The sequence below is a fragment of the Rana temporaria genome, chromosome 3, assembly GCF_905171775.1.
Source record: "Rana temporaria chromosome 3, aRanTem1.1, whole genome shotgun sequence".
Taxonomy (NCBI): Eukaryota; Metazoa; Chordata; class Amphibia; order Anura; family Ranidae; genus Rana; species Rana temporaria.
This window is the reverse complement of record NC_053491.1, coordinates 207,612,093-207,632,069: the sequence shown is the minus strand read 5'-3', so window position 1 is coordinate 207,632,069 and position 19,977 is coordinate 207,612,093. Positions and strand designations below refer to the sequence as shown.

General features: G+C 40.2%; 1 protein-coding gene across 2 annotated transcripts in view; it reads left to right on the top strand.

Moving 5' to 3' along the window:
- The window catches only part of LRRIQ1 (leucine rich repeats and IQ motif containing 1), a 264,195-nt gene that overhangs the window by 148,580 nt on the left and 95,638 nt on the right, over positions 1-19,977 (top strand). Inside the window, exons 19-21 of one of the 2 annotated variants that reach the window (XM_040344178.1) lie at positions 3,370-3,494; positions 6,780-6,875; positions 6,974-7,062. In XM_040344178.1, the coding sequence (XP_040200112.1) occupies positions 3,370-3,494; positions 6,780-6,875; positions 6,974-7,062 (310 nt within the window). The remainder of the gene's footprint in view (positions 1-3,369; positions 3,495-6,779; positions 6,876-6,973; positions 7,063-19,977) is intronic. The other variant, XM_040344179.1, reaches the window with a different exon arrangement.

The window sequence follows — 19,977 nt, the reverse complement described above, 5'->3', positions numbered from 1 at the left end:
ACAGCATCACAGTAGCTCAACATTAAGATAAAAAAAAGATACAAAAAGAACATTTCTGATATGTACCAGCTGCATTTTTGGCAGACAATATGAAATGAATCGCTGCGGTAGTACTTACAAACACTAAGACATTTTAACAGCTGAGTATTATCAGGACAGCAGCAAGTTTCAAACCTATGATAATATTTAGACCCCTTTCACACTGAAGCGCTTTAACAGCGTTTTGCGTTAAAAATAGCACTATTAAAACGCTCTCCATTCATCCCAATAGACCCTTTCACACTGAGTCCTGCAAGCAGCATCTCTGGAGCAGCTTTTGGGCGCTGAAAAAAACGCTCCAAAAACGCCGCTCTCCATTGAAATGAATTGAAAGCGCTGTAAAAATGCCTTACCCTTTCACACTGAGGCGTTGCACTGGTGGGGCGTTGAGAAAAGTCCTGCAAGCAGCATCTTTTGGAGCAGCTTTTGGGCGCTAAAAAAAAACGTTCCAAAAACGCCCCTCTCCATTGAAATGAATTGAAAGCGCTGTAAAAACGCCTCACCCTTTCACACTGAAGCACTGCAAAAACGCCCTAAAACGTTAGGGTCTTAGCGGTGCTTTACCAGCACATTGGGATTGCAGATGAGGCTTTGCTCAAATAACGCTCGAAAAATGCTAAAATAATGCTCGAAAAAACGCTGGAATAATGCTGGAATAATGCTCGAAAAACGCTGGAATAATGCTCGAAAAATGCCCCAGTGTGAAAGGGGCCATAGTATTTAATTGGCAGATTGTGTTTTCCTTTTTTGGGAAAAAACTTTTTTTTTGTATAAAACAAATACAAATTTCAAAGCCCAGCTCTGCGCCTCATCTGGTGCCTGACACTGGCTGTATTTTAACCACTTTAGCCCCGGACCATTTTGCTGGTCAATGACCGGGCCACTTTTTGCGATTCGGCACTGCGTTGCTTTAACTGACAATTGCGACGTAGCTCCCAAACAAAATTGGCGTCCTTTTTTTCCCACAAATAGAACTTTCTTTTGGTGGTATTAGATCACCTCTGCGGTTTTTACTTTTTGCGCTATAAACAAAAATAGAGCGACAATTTAGAAAAAAAATCTATATTTTTTACTTTTCGCTATAATAAATATCCCCAAAAAATATATATAAAAAACTTTTTTTTTCCTCAGTTTAGGCCGATACATATTCTTCTACCTATTTTTGGTAAAAAAAATTGCAATAAGCATTTATCGATTGGTTTGCGCAAAATTTATAGCGTTTACAAAATAGGGGATAGTTTTATTGATCAATTTTTTTTTACTACTAATGGCGGTGACTGCGACATTATAGCGGACACATCGGACAATTTTGACACATTTTTGGGACCATTGTCATTTTCACAGAAAAAAGTGCTATAAAAAGGCACTGTTTACTGTGAAAATGACCATTGCAGTTTAGGAGTTAACCACTAGGGGGCACTGTAGGGGTTAAGTGTGACCTCATATGTGTTTCTAACTGTAGGGGGGGCGGGGCTGGACGTGTGACGTCAGTGATCGTCTTTCCCTATATCGGGGAACAGACGATCACTGACACTGCCACAATGAAGAATGGGGAAGGTGTGTTTACACACACCTCTCCCCGTTCTTCAGCTCCGGTGACCGATCATCGCGGGACACCTGCGGCAATCGGGTCCCGTGGGCGCTGTCACGGAGCTTTGGACCGGGTTGCAAGCGCGCCGGCGTGCTCGCGACCCCACGGCTGGGCTTAAAGAGACACGTACAGGTACATGATTGTGCCCAGCCGTGCCATTCTGCCGACGTATATCGGTGTGAATGGGTCCTTAAGTGGTTAATATTCACCTTTTATGAAATGTTTAGAATGGTCATGGGACTTCACTGGGTCTTATTCCTTTTCACCTCTTCTCTGAGCTGGAGTGTCCTCACGGACGTAGAGAGTGGTGCAGCACTGACGTGATAATGTCAGTGGTACAGTCTGCACCAATCCACGAAAAATGGAGAGTGCCATGATGCCCTTTTCAGGCGACAGATGGGCCAAAGTTTTACTGAAAGTGATGAATGACATGGTCTCTGTCCTACCAGGATGCACTAAAATGTACTGTAGTTTCCAACTAGTGGATGCAGAACATCTGCATTTTGTCCATTGTCTCTTAAAAAATGGGAATGATTAGTGTCCCCTTGCAGATATTATCTCTGTGTGCAGTAATGGTTGCTTCTGGTGGTTAGAAGATGTTATAAAAAATGCATACACTAACACACTAATTTTGTATACACTAACAAATATATGAAAAAACAAGCATATAAAATTTGAAAGTAACATCAAGATGACTTTAAATTACTTATTTCCCTTACTGCTGAATGTGTCACTCTTGCTAGGAGCTGGCATTAAGACCCCTTTCACACTGAGGGCGTATTTCAGGCGCTATATCGTTAAAAATAGCACCTGCAATACGCCCTCAAAAAGGGCTTTCACACTGGTGCGTTGTGCTAGCAGGACGGTAAAATAAGTCCTGCTAGCTGCATCTTTGGAGTGGTGAAGGGGCGGTGTGTTTACCGCTCCTTTACCGCTGCTGCCCATTGAAATCAATGGGACAGCGTGGCTATATTGCTCGCAATGCGCTGCTGCAGCAGCACATTGCGGATGATTTTAACACTTTCTTGGCTGCTAGCGTGGGGTAAAACTGAAATGCAGCTGAAATCCACCCATAGCGTCGGCGGTAAAAATATCAGAGTTTTACTGCCGACGCTAGGATCAGCTTAGTGTGAAAGGGCTCTTAAGAAGTTCTTCACTCTGGAAAGAAAAATGTTAAGTCCGCAGCCACAAATACTGTAGCTGCTGACTCTTAATATAAGGACACTTACTTGTCCAGGGATCCAGTGATGTCTTCACCCGGGCTAGTCTCCAGGTTCCCGGCACCAGCATTTTTAGTGTGGAAAGCCGGCTGTGACAGTTTGCGGCTTATATGTGACCTGTGCTTTGTGAATGGTCCCGCAGTCTTCTGGGACCTGTTACATGTGAAGAGAGACGGGGGTCGAACAATCAAAACTAGGTACCCACTCCTCTCCCAAAAAAATACGACTCCAAATGTGCTGGAGAACAGGAAGAGGAGGACTTAAAGCCAAACTTCGCCTTTTGGGTTAGTCCACAGGGTTGAATGATGCTGAGCATAATCTAGTGGTGAAAAGAGTTTATTGCAGGTAACAGTGTGGGAAAATAGGTGATCTTTGCAGACAGAGCTGCTTTTTTAAATACATTAGATACATATTGCTGTTGCTAAAGTAAACAGCGTGACACTTGCCACACCTTACAAACATTTTGGTAAATGTATTTTTTTTTTTATTGTGTGCTCACTCATATTTCCTAATACCCAGAAAAGTGGCATTCTGGAAAGCAGAGCTCATTCATTGCCATGGATTCCACAAGAAGCCTGGTCAGGTTCTGAAGCAGAACTTTTGCAAAGCGGAGTAAGACATGAAAGAGAAAACCTTAATAGCAGGTAGGACAAACATTTTGACTTTGTTGAATTTTTCAGTTGCCTTCCAAAAGGTTATGATGCTGAAGTATCTTCAAAAGTGGTTGTGTAAATCCATTTTTATTGTTCCATTACTTCAAGGATATGTGCTAATGAATGAAATAGTTATATGCTTTTAGTAAGTTGCTCTTAAATTCCTAAGAGGAGATCAGAAAACTAGATCCATTAATGTTTTTTGAACATATAAGGTAGGTTCTTCATTATATTATGTTGCAGTGAAACAAATGTTTTGTTTCTGGCTGATCAATAAAAAACTGATTTCCCTATCCACTTATTTGAGGTGGATCCGTGCACAATTTTTCCAACAGTCCTGCTCAACAATTGGAGCAGCTATAGATGGGTCAAATCCATCAATGGCCAGCTTTAGTCTTGTATCTGTGCAGTGGTTGCTGAGCAGTGCAGTTTGACGGATCACCAACCCCCCCCCCCCCCCCAATGCACACACACACAACTCCACTTCTGTCTGACCATGCTGGACAAAAATGATGAATGTATATATTATTGGCTCTGACTGACCATGCACAGAAGAGGGGGTGGTACAGACAGTGCATACAGAGCCTGCACAGTCATTCACAAATGCAAAAGCCCACAACAACACATGCCATCTATTACACTAGTATCTAATGTAATAGCTGGCATCTGTCATTGGCACTGCTCTCATTCAACAGAAGCCAACAGTTACAATTGTAAATTTTTTCCTCCGATCCAAAATAGGAGGAACAATGGGGAATTGCAAAGAAAGCACAGGGCTTCATGATTAGAGCTTCAGCTTGTTTGTGCACTGTTGCGCAAGTCATGTTGGAACAAGAAGGGGGTCATCCCCAAATTGTTCCCACAAAGTTGAGAGCATGAAATTGTCCAAAATGTCTTGGTATGCTGACGTCCCCTTCACTGGAACTAAGTGGCCAAGCCCAACCCCTGAAAAACAATCCTACACCATAATCCCCCCTCCACCAAATGATTTGGACCAGTACACAAAGCAAGGTCCATAAAGACATGGACGAATCCTATCCTTAACGCAATAGAACACCTTTGGGATGAATTAGAGCGAAGACTGCGAGCCAGGCTTTTTCATCCACATCAGTGCTTGACCTCACAAATGCGCTTCTGGAAGAATGGTCAAACATTCCTATATGAAAAATTGTGGTACTACAGCGCTACTATGTAAAAAAATACAAGTAAAAAAAACCCCCCAACAAATATCAATAAATGATAAAAGCTGCGTATCTAACGGTGAACCAAACCAAATATGAATAATAAAGCTGATGATAGCGCTAATATCAACTAATGTGAGTAAAAAACATTCCTATAAACACACTTCTAAAATTGGTGGACAGCCCTCCCAGAAGAGTTGAAGCTGTTATAGCTGCAAAGGGTGGGCCAACTCAATATTGAACCCTACGGACTAAGACTGGTATGCCATTAAAGTTCATGTGCGTGTAAAGGCAGGCGTCCCAATATATTTGATAATATAGTGTATCTCAGTCACAAAAGTAGGAGGGGTTGTGCCTAAAGGAACAACGGCCATCAGCTGAGCCCAGAAAAGCCAACAGCCTCCCGATGATGTCACACAAGAACATGGGAGTACATGACCTGGGCGGTGACAGAAGAGTATCTCAGAAGGACAATGCTGGGGAGTAAGTATCTGAATTGTGCACAATCCGCAACCCGGTAGGCAGGGATTAAAAAAGAAATGGAGTGGAAAGGTGAAGATCCTCTTTAAGTTGTAGTGGCTCTATTGTGCCCCTATTTAAGTTACTATTCTGGTAAAGCAAGCCAACGCTGGTATGTGATTTACACACCATAAACAAATAAAACTCCAAATAAGTGAGATCCTATAAATTATCTTCACTTATATGATATAAACCAATAATGTGAATAGTTTTAAATAATAAAAAAAAATCTTTTGATAAATAATGTCAATAAAGTTTGCTTCAGAAATCCGTGTGTTAAAGTGATTTGTAAAGTCTTGTTTAAAAAAATAAATAAAAGAATAACAAACATGTTATACTTGCCTACAATGTACAGTGGATTTGCACAGGGCAGCCTGGATCCTCCTCTTTTCGGGTGCCCCTTCTGTGCTCCTGGACCCTCCCTCCTGTTGAGTGCCCCCACAGCAAGCAGCTTGCTATGGGGCACCGGAGCCGAGCTGCAGATCTGTGTCCATTCAGATACAAAGCTGCCGTTCAGCCCCCACCCCCTCTCTCTCTTTCCTGATTGACTGACTTTGACAGCTTCAGGAGTCAATAGCACCGCTGCTGTCTCAGCCAATCAGCACGAGAGTCCTGGATAGCTGAGGGACCCGTGAACATCGCTGGGCAGAGATGGGGCTCAGGTAAGTATTGGGGGGGGGGGGTGCTAGGGCAGCTGCTGCAAAAGGCTTTTTATCTTAATGCATAGAATGTATTAAGATAAAAAAAAGAAAACTTCTGCCTACAACTCCTTTAATCATTCCCAGTACAGTAACAAAGTGCTTATGCACATAGATGCGTCACTTCCTCAAAGTGCACTAATTGCACCTCATGTGTACAGTATACCCACAGACCAGTCCACAAATATAACTCTCAATCAATTTAACCAATCATATTATAAATCTGTAATATCCTGGAGTTGGGCTCTATGTAAGCTTATTTGTGTTTGATTTTTCTCAGAACACTCTTGTGACATGGTTTAGGCTAGCGGCATCTATAGCATTACAATAATTCCTGATGATTTACATAGTTAATGTATGCATGTTTCTTTAAGATTTCAGAGTACATGATGTTTCTGTTTTTTTAATTTATGTTGCTGGCCTACTGCTCAGATCTGAAAGCTTCCATGTGACAATACAAACAATGTGGCATTAAGCAATCTTTGCTGCGTAAGGGTACTATCTGTGTCTTTTAATTACGTACTAATCTGTAGTAATGACCTGTGTTAGTTAAAATAAGTAGGCCATTTTGTATCTTCATCTGCGGGAAGAATATGTCTTTATATATCTTGATATAGATATGAATGTTATTCTGTGCAGGTCGGGATTTGTGTGCTGATGGTAATTTTGAATAGTTCTTTAAGTAATTGAAAAATAAACATTTCAAATGCTAGCAGACTTTCAAAACCTTTCACGATAGAGCTTTTTACCACTATTTAAACTAGATTTTATTTCAGATTTTGGAATGCATAAACAGTTAGCTGAAACAGCTTTAGACTACAAAGCCTTGGTGCATTTCTTTTTTAACTGATTTGGCCTATGATTTCATCTGATGTCAGGTTGGGGAAACAAAATGTGTCACATGTGTCTAGCATGAAGTCCAATATTGACATTTCCTTAAAGTTGGAGAAAGAGGAAAAAATTTCCCAGGAATGGTATGTAAAAGACTTCCTTTTACTCTATCTTGATGTGTCATCAAGTAATCAAAATGTGAGCCAAACATGTATATGTAAGGTAATATGCTTTCCTGTAGGGGATTTAAAGATGCAGCTACAGTACAACTGATGTTGAAAAGAGCCCAGAAGATGAAATCCAAGCAAGCAAAACACAAACGAATGTTAGGTAAGTGACTGGGAATCAGATCTTTGCAACACATACATTTTCTATGCACTGTTTTGTGGCTGACATTGTAGCTATTGTTTGTTGAATATAACAAAGAAACCGACAATAGTCCTAATATTAATAAAACAATATCAGGTGTTAAGATTTTTTTTTTTTATAACGTGCATTGATAATACAACCAGTTGTGTAAATGTTAATATAACTTGTTATGCCTCTTGCACACGGTCAGTTTTTTGACCATGCAAAAGTCCACCATGAGTCCGTCGGAAGTCCTACGGAAAGAAAGAGAACAGGTTCTCTATCTAAGGTCCTTTGGACTTCCGACCAAAAAAGTCCGATGGAGGCTACACACGGCCAGACTTTCCGAGAAAAAAAAGCCTGTTTGACCTTTTTTCTCGGAAAGTCCGTCCGTGTGTACAAGGCATAAAAGGCAGAACAGAACAAACCAGCATTTTTTAAAAGCCAAATAACCAAAATAACTTTCTGTTGTGTATGTGTGTGAATACATGATTTTCCATAGTAATAATAAAAAAAAAAGTTGTATTGTTTTCAGTTTTAAATCCACACATTTGTAGGCACACCAGAGACCAAATGTTGTCTTCGGTGTGTGAAAAAATTGCAAGTTGCTACTTCATTGTATTCTGTTATCTTTTCATTCAGTTATCCTAAACTGATTATTACACAGAAGATCGCCCTAGACCAAGGGTTTTTAAACTTTTTAATCCAAGAAACCAGATAAGTAAATTGTTATATTTCTGAAACCCAAATGAAAAACAAAATTCCATCAGTTATACAAAGACTAATAACAACTGCATAAATTATTGCAGGTCCCCCTCACCATTTCTGTAAACTTTGGTAAAGCTGAGAGAAATACATTTGCTACATTTTATTTTTGGTATTTTCAACTAGTGCAAAGGTCTATTCACCTTACCACTTTGCCTCTGTAATTACTTCTGTAGTTTCCTATAAATGTCTGAGCTATCGGTCATATTAGTTTCATAAGTTTAAAAAGTGGTGGTGGCATTTTGGTTGGGAATATTTATTACTTTTTTATCCCATAGAAATTAATGCTCTTTGTGATACAATACCCCACATTGCTCATAGGCTTTGTAATATATTGTGCTAGTATATTATTTGAAAAAAATAGAAAAATAAAGTGTGCTCTTTCACTTGAATCAAATTAACTATAGTGCAAATAACAATATAATACCTATATTTTAAGTAAAATATAAAAGATGGGATTGCGTTGAGTAAATAGATGCCAAACATGACAAGTCTTAAAATTGCACTCATGAGGTCGTGAAAAACGATGGTACCCGAAAATCTCCATAGGCAATGCTTTAAAAGTCTTTACAGTTCATCAGATTAGAGTTGACTGTGAGCTCTGGTTCTAGAATTATTACTCTCATTCCGATGTTTGCTGAGATGCTTCACGTGTGGTGCAATTGTGGTGTGCATACAGGGCACACCCTGCGCGTTTGCATTCGTGAGTGTGTGCGCAAGACAACGGCATTACGTTAATTTTTTTATTATAATTGTATTTTATTTTTTATTTAACTTATTGCTATCTCAAGGGGTTAACAAACTTATTGGGTTTAGCATAGCATTAAGCAGATGATAGGTACTCTTTATGGAGACATTGGGGGTCTAATGAACTCCAATGTCTCCCCTCCCCTCAAAAGCATCTAACCATGCAAAGATCTGGCTGGCTGATGGCTCTGAAATTGTAGGTGACTTCCGGTGTCATTACAGATGTTCCTGGGTCTCATCCCACTCACTGTTTTTGAAGCCTTCTGATGTGGTCCACAACTCCTGGTAAAAGTGGGGAGCCTGAGAACCACAATTGGGGAGGGGAAATGCACCACCAGCACTTTGAAAGTGATCATACAGCTATACAGCCACCCGATCACTTTCACTTTATAGTGGTAAACCGGCCAAAAAAGTAAGCACAAAAACAAAAAGCTGTAGCAGTCATGAGCTTGTGCTTAACTGGATGTAGTATATCCAAAAAGCTGAAGTGGTTATAAAGGGTTTTTTTTTTTTATTTACATATACTAGTGTGTAATTTTTGTTTATCAGTCCTTTTATAGTAATTGTTCTCCTAACATTTAAATGGTAAACTGTCTATAAATGAAAATCGCCACATAAACTTCAAGTTACATGTTCTTCTAAAGGACTTTATAGCTTTTCAAAGCACAGCATTACTTTACTATGTTATTTTACCACCAAACAATATAAAACATGCCTTTTCTATTAGATTTTATCCCCTCATGTTTTCAAAGATTCCGGGTACAGGATTACAGTACAATCTTATGAATACTGCACATTTAATCCCTAGCTAATGCCACATAAAAGGATTTGGAGGCCCCCTGGAGGTCATGACATGCATTTCCTTCCAGTCACTTTGTGATCCTTGTTTTTTGTCTTTGAATATAAAAAGTGTCTTTATATTGTGCCTTTTTCAGTCAACAAAAAACATTTTCTGTTTAATCTAAAATATGTAACTAGGTAATATTTATTAAATACTAATTACTATAGGATTCCTGAACAAAACAAGGTAAATGTTATCAATATATGTATGGACTCATTCATTAATAGCATTTGAAAGTTATTGGGCCCGATAGACTATCAGCCGTAAGCAATTAAAATAGCACATATTGCAACATTTGTACTAGTGCGTCAATTGAAGAAATATTCACAACGCATTTTCCTGTGGAATGCAAAATTTACGTCAGGGATAGGAAATTCCCTATTTGTGACATATAGCATTAAATTCGTAATTTGTACACCATATAGCTGAAAAGATTTCATATATTTTGCGTGCATAAAATAAGTGCATTAGTACGCCAAGCAGTAGGTGGCGCAGGACTCATAGCTATATATGGCAGTGATGTAGAACGCACAGTATATGTTAATGTTACCAGCTAAATAAGAATGATTCTATTATGCATATTTTTTTGAATGTGTATTTTTTAATTCGTAATTTATTACATTATTTGTCATGATGATATAAATAGTATGGAGTTAAAAATAAAGTTAAATGTGCACTCCTATTGGATTGAATTGAACTGTAAACATTGTATTCAATTCTATAAAAAAAAAAAAAAAAATTGTCTGAATATAAGTCTGAGGAGTTGTTCTACTGTCCAGTCAGGTTTGATGTTCTGTCTCACTGTCCTGTTATGATCCCATGTTTTATTGCCTGTCATTCCCATGTGGCTTTCAGAGCTTTACATTGGTTTCAGAAATCACAAACTTCCTGCATTCCTACTCACACCATAGACACCTGAGATGCACATATGCACAAATTCTCACCATAAATTTGGTCACTTTTAGCACAATTTGCACAATTTGCTTTCTTTGCAACAATTTCCCTCATCGCGATTTCTCACTCTGCTCCACCAGTTTATCAGACCCACTGCGTTTTGCCCATAGTTACCTGTTCATTTGTAAATTCAATCAATATATGGGAAAAAAAGACAATTTGTTTTCAAACAGTTTTAAATTAGGGCCAATTATGACGATAAAAGGAAAGTATATGTGTAAATGATGACTGGCTATGATTGTTTTGAACACTGCCTATAGTAGGTGTAGTCCCATTCTGCCAGCTTTACAGATACAGCTCCAAAGTTTCACAAATTAACTAACCTCTTGAGTTCCCAGTTTTTTTTTCTCCCTAAATGCCCTTGAATCCTAGAGAGTCTTCTTTTGTTCTGGGGATGTCTGGGCTCTGCACATTATATCTTTTAGGTTTTGTAATCTAACCTAAAGTATTATGACTTTTCAGGATAGATAGAGCTAAGAGAAATTTTATTTCTCTGTCACTTTTTGCATTGTTTACATAATGTCCCCCCCCCCCCCGGTATATTGTATCCAAAATATAATCAAAAAAGTCTGCTGAATTAAATGATATCACATTAGTTTGAGCGTACCTTGTATATAACATTCTAAGCAAACTTTACTAGGGGGTAGTCTGAATATGGTTAGAGGAGACCTGATCCAGACCTCCCACGCAGTTGTGTAGCAGCAGAATTTTAAAACTGATCTGCTTCTTGCTGCAATCAGCCAGCAATAGATCACTATAGCAGTGATCTACTGCTGTAGGGAGAGGCTGAACACAGCTGCAACAGCTCTGCCTGGATCTCCATACAGACAGGAAGTACCGTGATGTCACTCCTGACATCACTATACTCCGTATGTAAACACAAGACAAAAGTGTTTACATTTGCTTCTACTGTGTACTCCAAAGAAGCATCAGAAGCCCAGGAGATGATTCATTAAGCTTTTGGACTCAGTACTGAATCCCAGCTGTTACTGACACCAAGCAGATTCAGCACTGAGACCAGACACTATTTTTAAAACACAACTGGGACATATAGTCGCTATGCCAGTGCCATTTTACAACAGCTGTTTAGCTACATATTCTGTAACACCCAACTCTAGGTACATATTTTTTGTGGTTTTTTTTTGTAATTCTGTACTGCATTAGAACAGTGTCTGTGAATAACACCAGTTCCAGTGTTGTGCCCCCCCCCCCACTCTGCTATGCCATTCACAAAGCACAGCATAAAGCATCATCGCTGTGCTTTGTGAATGGCAAATCTCCAGACCAGAACTGCTGTTTTTGATAGACAACATTCCACCCAATGCAACAGGGAGTCAGAAGTGTGGCTCTGTGCTGTACATATAACAAATTTTCAGTGGAGCTAAGAGAGTTTCTAATGTTGTAAAGTGCTGCGCAAGCTGTTGGCGCTATATAAATCCTGTATAATGATAATATAATAATAGTAAAAAGAGTGATTAATATAAGTAATGTATTCCTCCTAAGAGCCCCACCAGTCCTAGCAGTTTCTTTGCTGGATGTACCCACAAGAGTCCATAGGTGACCAGCTAAGGCAAGAATAAAATAAAATGTACATGCAAACTACAAATGGCCTTGGTTATGCCCACTTGTATACTGCTGCACTAGACACAGGTCCACAAATGTGTTGTGGTATATGTGGCCTTGGTAAAACCGCAACATACAGCTGAACATTTTACATACTTTATTCCAAAAGGGATAACAAATCATATTTATGATTACCTTACTCTATCATATACTTTGTGCTTGTAGCCTTCTTAATTTTTGGTAACTGGTAATGGGAAATTTCCCATCCAGAACAATGAGCTCTTTTTAAGCATTTGTGGTTCAGCAGAATAAAACTGAATTTACTCCATTAATCAGCATCAATTTGGTTTGAGAAAATAAAAATACTGCTCTGAAACATTACTGTTTAATAGAGCGAAAAGTATATATATTTTTTTATTATTACTATATATCTTTATTGTTGTAAAGGAATTACAAAGTATACAAAAGTATATAGAAACTTTGGGCCAGATTCACGTAGAATTGCGGCCGTGTAACGTAACCCGTTTACGTTACACCGCCGCAAGTTTTCAGTGTAAGTGTGCGATCCACAAAGCACTTACCTGTAAACTTGTGGCGGTGTATCGTAAACACGTCCGGCGCAAGCCCGCCCAATTCAAATGGGACGGGTACCATTTAAATTAGGCGCGCTCCCGCGCCGGACGTACTGCGCATGCTCAGTTTTGAAATTCCCACCGTGCTTTGCGCGATTTGACGTCATTTTCTAGAACGGCGACGTGCGTAGCGTCCATTCGTATTCCCGAACGTCTTACGCCAAAACAAAAAAAATTAGAAATTCGACCCTGGAACGACGGCCATACTTTAACATGGCTCGACTAAAGTTAAGCCATGTTAAAGCAGGTGTAAATTTGCGGCGGGAAAAAATTACTAGCGACGACGTAACGACGGGAAAAAACTTTGTGGATCGCCGTAAATCCTCATTTGCATACCCGACGCAGGAATATGACGCAAACTCCCCCCAGCGGCGGCCGAAGTATTGCATCCTAAGATCCGACGGTGTAAGTCAATTACACCTGTCGGATCTTAGGGCTATCTATGCAGAACTGATTCTATGAATCGGCCGCATAGATACGACAGGAGATACGACGGTGTATCAGGAGATACGCCGTCGTATCTCCTCTGTGAATCTGGCCCTTTGTAGCCAATACACAAAATGTTTGTAAAGCATTTGGCAAGAAAGAAACTGAATGGAGTAACAAACAGGTAAGGCGATACTTAATAAGAATACCAGAAGAAAAAAAGCTTACAAATGTTTTGGTGTTATTTAATTTATTGCTTCTACCTGCAATGAGAGTGAAAAATAGCAGCCTGTATTGGGCACCAAATGTAGACATATGGGCCCGGATTCAGAAAGAAGTTACGAAGGCGTATCTCCAGATACGCCGTCGTAATTCCGAATGAGGGCCGTCGTAACTTAGAGCGCAAGTTGTTTATGAATACCGGACCTGCCGCTCTAAGTTACGGCGGTGTAGTGTATCTGAGATACGCTACGCCCGCATAAAGATAGGCACATCTTTCTGAATCTGGCCCATGGCCTTTGCCACATGCTGTATGAGAGAGGTTGTCATGCAGAGTACAGGGCAAAGGAAAATTAGAACTTTTCCTGAAATCGTGATAACATAGTGGATGTAAAACATGGCAAGTAGAGAACAGAGCCTGCCATCAGTGTACCAGGAATGTGGAGGGAGGTGTGAACCCAAGTAGAACCTGAAGGCAGGTGGATGTGTATGCAACCAGTCATTACAATAAAACAGTAGAAGGGAGGAATCCTATAGTCCCATCTCGTGTGATACTTTATGTGAGAGATGCTCTTTTGTGATCATTGAGCCAAAGATCCTAGTTCTTCATAGACTTGGGAAGTCGAAGGTGGGCTTATAGTGAAGGAGTACTCCATCAGAAAGTGGTTGTTGAGGGTTTGGATAACATCTTTGGTGGATCTGAATCTTACCATTTCCTTGCTATAGCACGTCAAGAAGCTACGAGAGCATGGGTGATAAATGCTGATAGTGGATGAGGAGCATCAGTTATTCCCACTCCTAGGAGGGCTAGATGCGAGAATATGGGCAATGATTACTGAGTAATTGATCCAATTAGCGTATTCACAGAGGTCCAGAATGTGGCAAGGGTTGGGCAGCTCCACCAAATGTGATATAAGGTGCCTTATATCACAGTTGTGCCAGCAGTTTGGAGAGTGATTCAAAAAGATGGAGACGAGTTTGAAGGGAGTATTATTCCGCTTGTGGAATATTTTTTGGAGTGACTCCCATGTGAAAGGCATTTTCAATATTTCAGCAGTTGTTCAAATGCCATTGTTCAGGAGAGATTGAGTCCTTCCCAGTAAATTGTCGAGGGGGATTTAGGTTGAGAGCGTTGTTTTCAATGTGACACATTTAAAGTCCCATTTTTTTCACCTCTCCCCAATGTCCCCTTTTTATGAAGCTGGGGAGATTTATTTGTTCTGTTATAGGGATGGTGCCTGCAGAGTAACATTGATATTCACAGGAGGGTTCCACCATTAGTACATTCTGTGATATATACCATTAACTACCTAATGTCTTATGTGTTAAGCATTCTTCTTAATTTTTATACTGAATTAACTGTGTATGTCACGTAATTTACCCAAGAACTTTGCCCCAATTTGTAGCCACCAAGTTCTTTAACCTGGAGGAAAATATAGTAAAGCGGAAAATAGGCATAAAATGTGATTATATTCGCTTTTGGTCTGTCAAGATGTATTTAATATTTTTAAAGACAGATGGTATACATCAAGACTTTGCTAGAGCTTACAAATGACCTCACTTGAGCTCTATAGTTCCATCACCTCTTTAAGTTTGGAATTGCAGCTTTAGCAGCATGGGCGTTCTTCTATTCTTCACAATATCAGTAACGGTGACATCTAGATATTTTTATATATTTATTTGTAAATAACTGTAAAATAGTTTTTATTTTTTATTCTATTTTTTAAACTAAAATTACAATTTCAGGCAAATCTCTTAGTAGAGATTAGTAGAGTTTCTCCACTTTCTCCATAAACATTTATTGTGTTTAATACATGCATATGTGTCCAATATTTCCAAAAGTAAAATAAAACAGTGTCCAATATTTCCACCACAGTAAACATGACTTGCAAAAATCCTCCTTTGTAATCACTGCATATCACTCGTGTCCATCAGGTGACCACACCATGTGTGCAATATATGCCCTCACCTCTGGTTACTGACTAATGTATTATACAAGTCAATTAACAGCAACAATTTTGCAGCCCCAAACTCTCTCTGCTTGGGTCTCCCACTGGCACCCTTCTCCATTTCTAGGTGCGCCCCCATAGAAAGCTGCTTCCCATGGGGGCCCATCTGTGGGTTTGATCCAAAGCCACTCTACCTGTTCCCCTAGACGCAGATAGCATGGATCAGCTCTGCCTCCCGCTCTGTACTTATGGAATTTGATAGACAGCAGCAGGAACCAATGTCTCCCAGTGCTGCCTCTGTGAGCAAAGAGAGCTACAGACGGCCACAGTACTGGAGCGAGGTTGGCCTCAGCTAAGTGTGGGGGGAGGGGTGTGAAGGGACGATACAGATGCTTTAAGGTAAAAAATGTCCTGCATTTACAACCACTTTAAATTCAAGAAGGGCTTTTCCGATACACGCACATTCTGTTTGTGCACTTTATGCTGACTGACGCAATCCTGGAAGATATTCCCTCTTCCTAAACTTATTGATAAAAATGGTCCTATAAAAAAGTAATTTTAAGAAAAAATAGACTGTTTCAGTTCGCAATAAACACTTTACAGCTCCTAGTTCAATTGCCCCCTGATGCTAACTGGACAAGACACATAAATAGAGAACAGGATCCTGTATTTGAAGACACTCTAGAGAATGTAGTACACCAAGTCTCTAGATTGTCCCCTATCTCATATGTGCAATACATTGTGGTTAAAATCTTTGGTCTACTGAACTTTGCTGTCCACAGAAATCAATTTCCAGGCTTAACCTCTTTGTGTCGCAAGCTATGGACTCCCAAGTCCACCAGACTTGCTGTGATGCCCCTTAACAATTAAGGGGCAGAGGGACAGCTGTTGGCATTTGTGCCAGTCTGAATCCAAGAGGTCCTGGACATCTAGGTCCAATCTTTTATTTCAAAGAGGTACAAAATGGCATTTCTATCCCCCCACCTCACTTTTCGCCTGATTTCTTGTAAAGAGCCCTTTCTTGTTTGATACAAGGACAATATTGTTTTGAGACTAAAACCTTCCTTCCTACTCATGGGGGGGTCTCTTTTTTTTGGCCTCAATGTTTTTCTTTTGTCAAAGAAATTTCCTTACATGATCTACCTGGCTCCAAACCCACTGGTCGCAAGACTGACTTTCTTTTGTTCTGCCTGTAGGCGCTCAGAGGACAGGCAGCTTGCCACTCCACCATTGCCTGGCATATCAAGCAACTTATCTCCAGGGCCTACACGCTTGGGGATGGAGTTTCTCCTTTCCCTATTAGAGCCCATGCTTTTCTAATACATGAGCTTTTCCTTAAAACATAAGTTCACCTTTAGCACTAAAAATGTATTTCCTTCAGATATTGTGCCCAACATAGATAACAATCTTCATGTGCATAATTTTATTTTTTATTTTTTGGAAAATATGCTTACATCCCCCCTGTTCTGGATATTTATTTTTTCAAATAATAAAAAAAAAATCACTCACAGCTTCTTTTTCTGCTTCCTTCTTCCCTTGTCGTCTGGAACTAGTGCACTAAGCTAAAGAGAAACGACAAGTCCCATGGATCATTGCATTCTCTATGTGCTGGTCAAGTTTTTCACTCCACTCAACTCGGCTTTCTCCTCCCCCACCCCCCTGCATTATCTCCTCACTGCTGTAACTGGGGGGGGGGAGAGCTGGAGGAGACCCACACATTAAGTCAATGTAGTCCCAGCCAGCAAGGTCACTAGTCTCATACTAAATAATGAAAATATTAAAAAACAATGAGCTGCAAGGGATAGAAAACACTGCGAAAATTTTTTTTTTTTCTAACTTTAATGACATCCCATCTTCATCCGTAGGGTTCAATATTGAGTTGGCCCATACTTTGCAGCTATAACAGCTTCAACTCTTCTTGGAAGGCTGTCCACAAGGTTTAGGAGTGTGTCTATGGGAATGTTTGACCATTATTCCAGAAGCGCATTTGTGAGGTCAGGCACTGATGTTGGACAAGAAGGCCTGGCTCGCAGTCTCCACTCTAATTCATCCCAAAGGTGTTCTATCAGGTTGAGGTCAGAACTCAGGCCAGTCAAGTTCCTCCACCCAAAACGTACTCATCCGTGTCTTTATGGACCTTGCTTTGTGCACTGATGCGCAGTCATGTTTGAACAGGAAGGGGCCATCCTCAAACTGTTCCCACAAAGTAGGGAGCATGACATTATGCAAAATGTCTTGGCATCCTGGCGCCCTAACAGTTCCCTTCACTGGAACTAAGGGGCTAAGCCCAACCCCTGATAAAAAAAACATGTCATAATCTCCCCTCCACCAAATGATTTGGAGCAGTGCACAAAGCGAGGTCCATAAAGATATGGATGAGCGAATGTGGGGTGGAGGAACTTGACTGGCCTGCACAGAGTCCTGGCCTCAACCTGATAGAACACCTTTGGGATGAATTATAACAAAGACTGCGTGCTAGGCCTTCTCGTCCACATCAGTGCCTGACCTCAAAAATGTGCTTCTGGAAGAATGGTCAAACATTCCCATAGACACACTCCTAAACCTTGTGGACATCCTTCCCAGAAGAGTTGAAGCTGTTATAGTAGCAAAGTATGGGCCAACTCAATATTGAACCCTACAGACTAAAACTTGGATGCCATTGGTAATATAGTGTAGTTGTGTCCTTCCTTTCTTTCTTTCTTTCTTTCTTTCTTTCTTTCTTTCTTTCTTTCTTTCTTTCTTTCTTTCTTTCTTTCTTTCTTTCTCTCTCGGCCCCTGCATGTCAACTTTGTGGCCCTGCCCCTGTGTTTACTTTGACAGTGGTACCCTGAGATGCACCAGCAATCTTTCTGGTATGGATTTTGGGTGAGCTATATGCCATTTTTTTTTTTCTTGGCGTTGGGTCCTCCTCTCCTTTTTTATTTTTTTGTGTGTTTTTTTTATGTATTTAAATGTCTGTTTACATTCTGCTGTCAGCCGAGAATCCCCCAACTGCCAGCTGGGATGACAGCCGGTGGATGCTGACTCCTTAACAACCGCTATTTTCATGCATTCGTTAAATAGTGCATGGCTAGATCATGACTTATTTACCGAATGTATTTAATTATTTGTTTGTTTATTTTTCTGGTGAATTGATTCCCCGTTGACAGCAGAATTTAAATGAAAGAGGGGACATTAAAAAATGAAGAAAATAAATGGCATGGGGCCCTCCAACCATACCAGGCTGCTTGGGTCTGGTATACATTTTGGTGGGGGGCCCGCACACCAAAAAAAAGCTTGAGGTTCCCTCTAAAATCCATACCAGACCCTTATTCAAGCATGCAGCCCAGCAAGCAGGGGAGGGGGGGTAGAGACTTATCAGAATCTGGATATCCCCTTTAACATAGTACCCCTACTCATTCACCAACGAGTATAAATAAAAGCATGACAGTTTTTAACAAGATCCCGCCTGGCCGATTATGTACAGTAGCCAAGTAGGAGGTAAAAAAGAAAAAACTGTGTGCCGACACATGAAAAAAAAGTATCACCACCTGTTGAAGCATCCAAACCCGCTACTTAACTCCAGTGAAGGAGCAGGGATCTCCGGGTGAGGTAATTGACCATATTTGAACATAACCATACTAGGTCAATGACGTGACTGGGATCCCAGTGAATTTTTTAACCAAGTATGGTTATGTCCATATATGGTCAATAACGTCACTCGGAACCCCCTCCCATTTGCGGGAGTTAAAGGGTGGGTTAAGACTCCTCAACAGGTGGCAGGTTTTGTTTTTTTGTGGGTCAGAGAGCCTCAAGCTAAAATTATATGTTAGGATATATATTAGTTTCTAGGCAGGTGTGAAAAAATTATGTAAATTAAGAATGCTTTCAGAAAATGGTTTAATTTTATTAATTAACAACATGGAAAGTAAATGAACAGAAGAGAAATTCAAATCAATTTGGTGTGACCGCCTTTTGCCTTAGAAACCGTATCAGTTCTAAATATACTTGCACACAGTTTTTAAAGGAACTCGGCAGGTAGTTTGTTCCAAGCATCTTGAAGAACTAACCACAGATCCTCTGTGGATGTAGGTTGCCTCAATATTTTCTGTCTTTTAATGTAATCCCAAACAGACTGGATGATGTTGAGATCAATCACACACCTCCCCGATGGTATGGATATGTATCTGCCTGTATTTCTAAGCATTGAGGACACCATTGATCCTAATCAAATCTCCAACTCCATTTGCAGAAATGCAGCCCCTAACTTCCATGGAACCTCCACCATGCTTCACTGTTGCCTGAAGACACTCATTATTGTACGGCTCTCCATGCCTTTGGTGAACAAACAAATATTTAAGACTCATCAGTCCGGAACACCTGCTGCCATTTTTCTGCACCCCAGTTCCTATATTTTTTGTGCATAATTGAGTCGCTTAACCTTGTTTCCACGTCCTATGCACAAAAACATAGGAACTGGGTGAAAAGTCACTTTGCAAAGTGAACATCCTCAATTTCCTTTAGTAAGTCAGTCTGTGAGGTTAAATTACTGAAGGCAAATAGACTCAGTTTGCAAGGGAATGTTCCCTTAGCTTAAAAAAAGTGGGGAAGCTCTGCTGATTTTCATCATCCAATCATGTAAAACATAGTTTGCTTGTTTTCATTTTTCTTGTACATCAAGGGTTAGTTCAGCAACGTGAATTTACACCACATTCACTAAGCTAAGGGAAATTCCCTTTCCAAACTGAACAGTCTAATTGCAGTAAATCAGTTCCAATGGGCCAGATTCACAGAAGAAGTACGCCGGAGTATCTGCTGATAC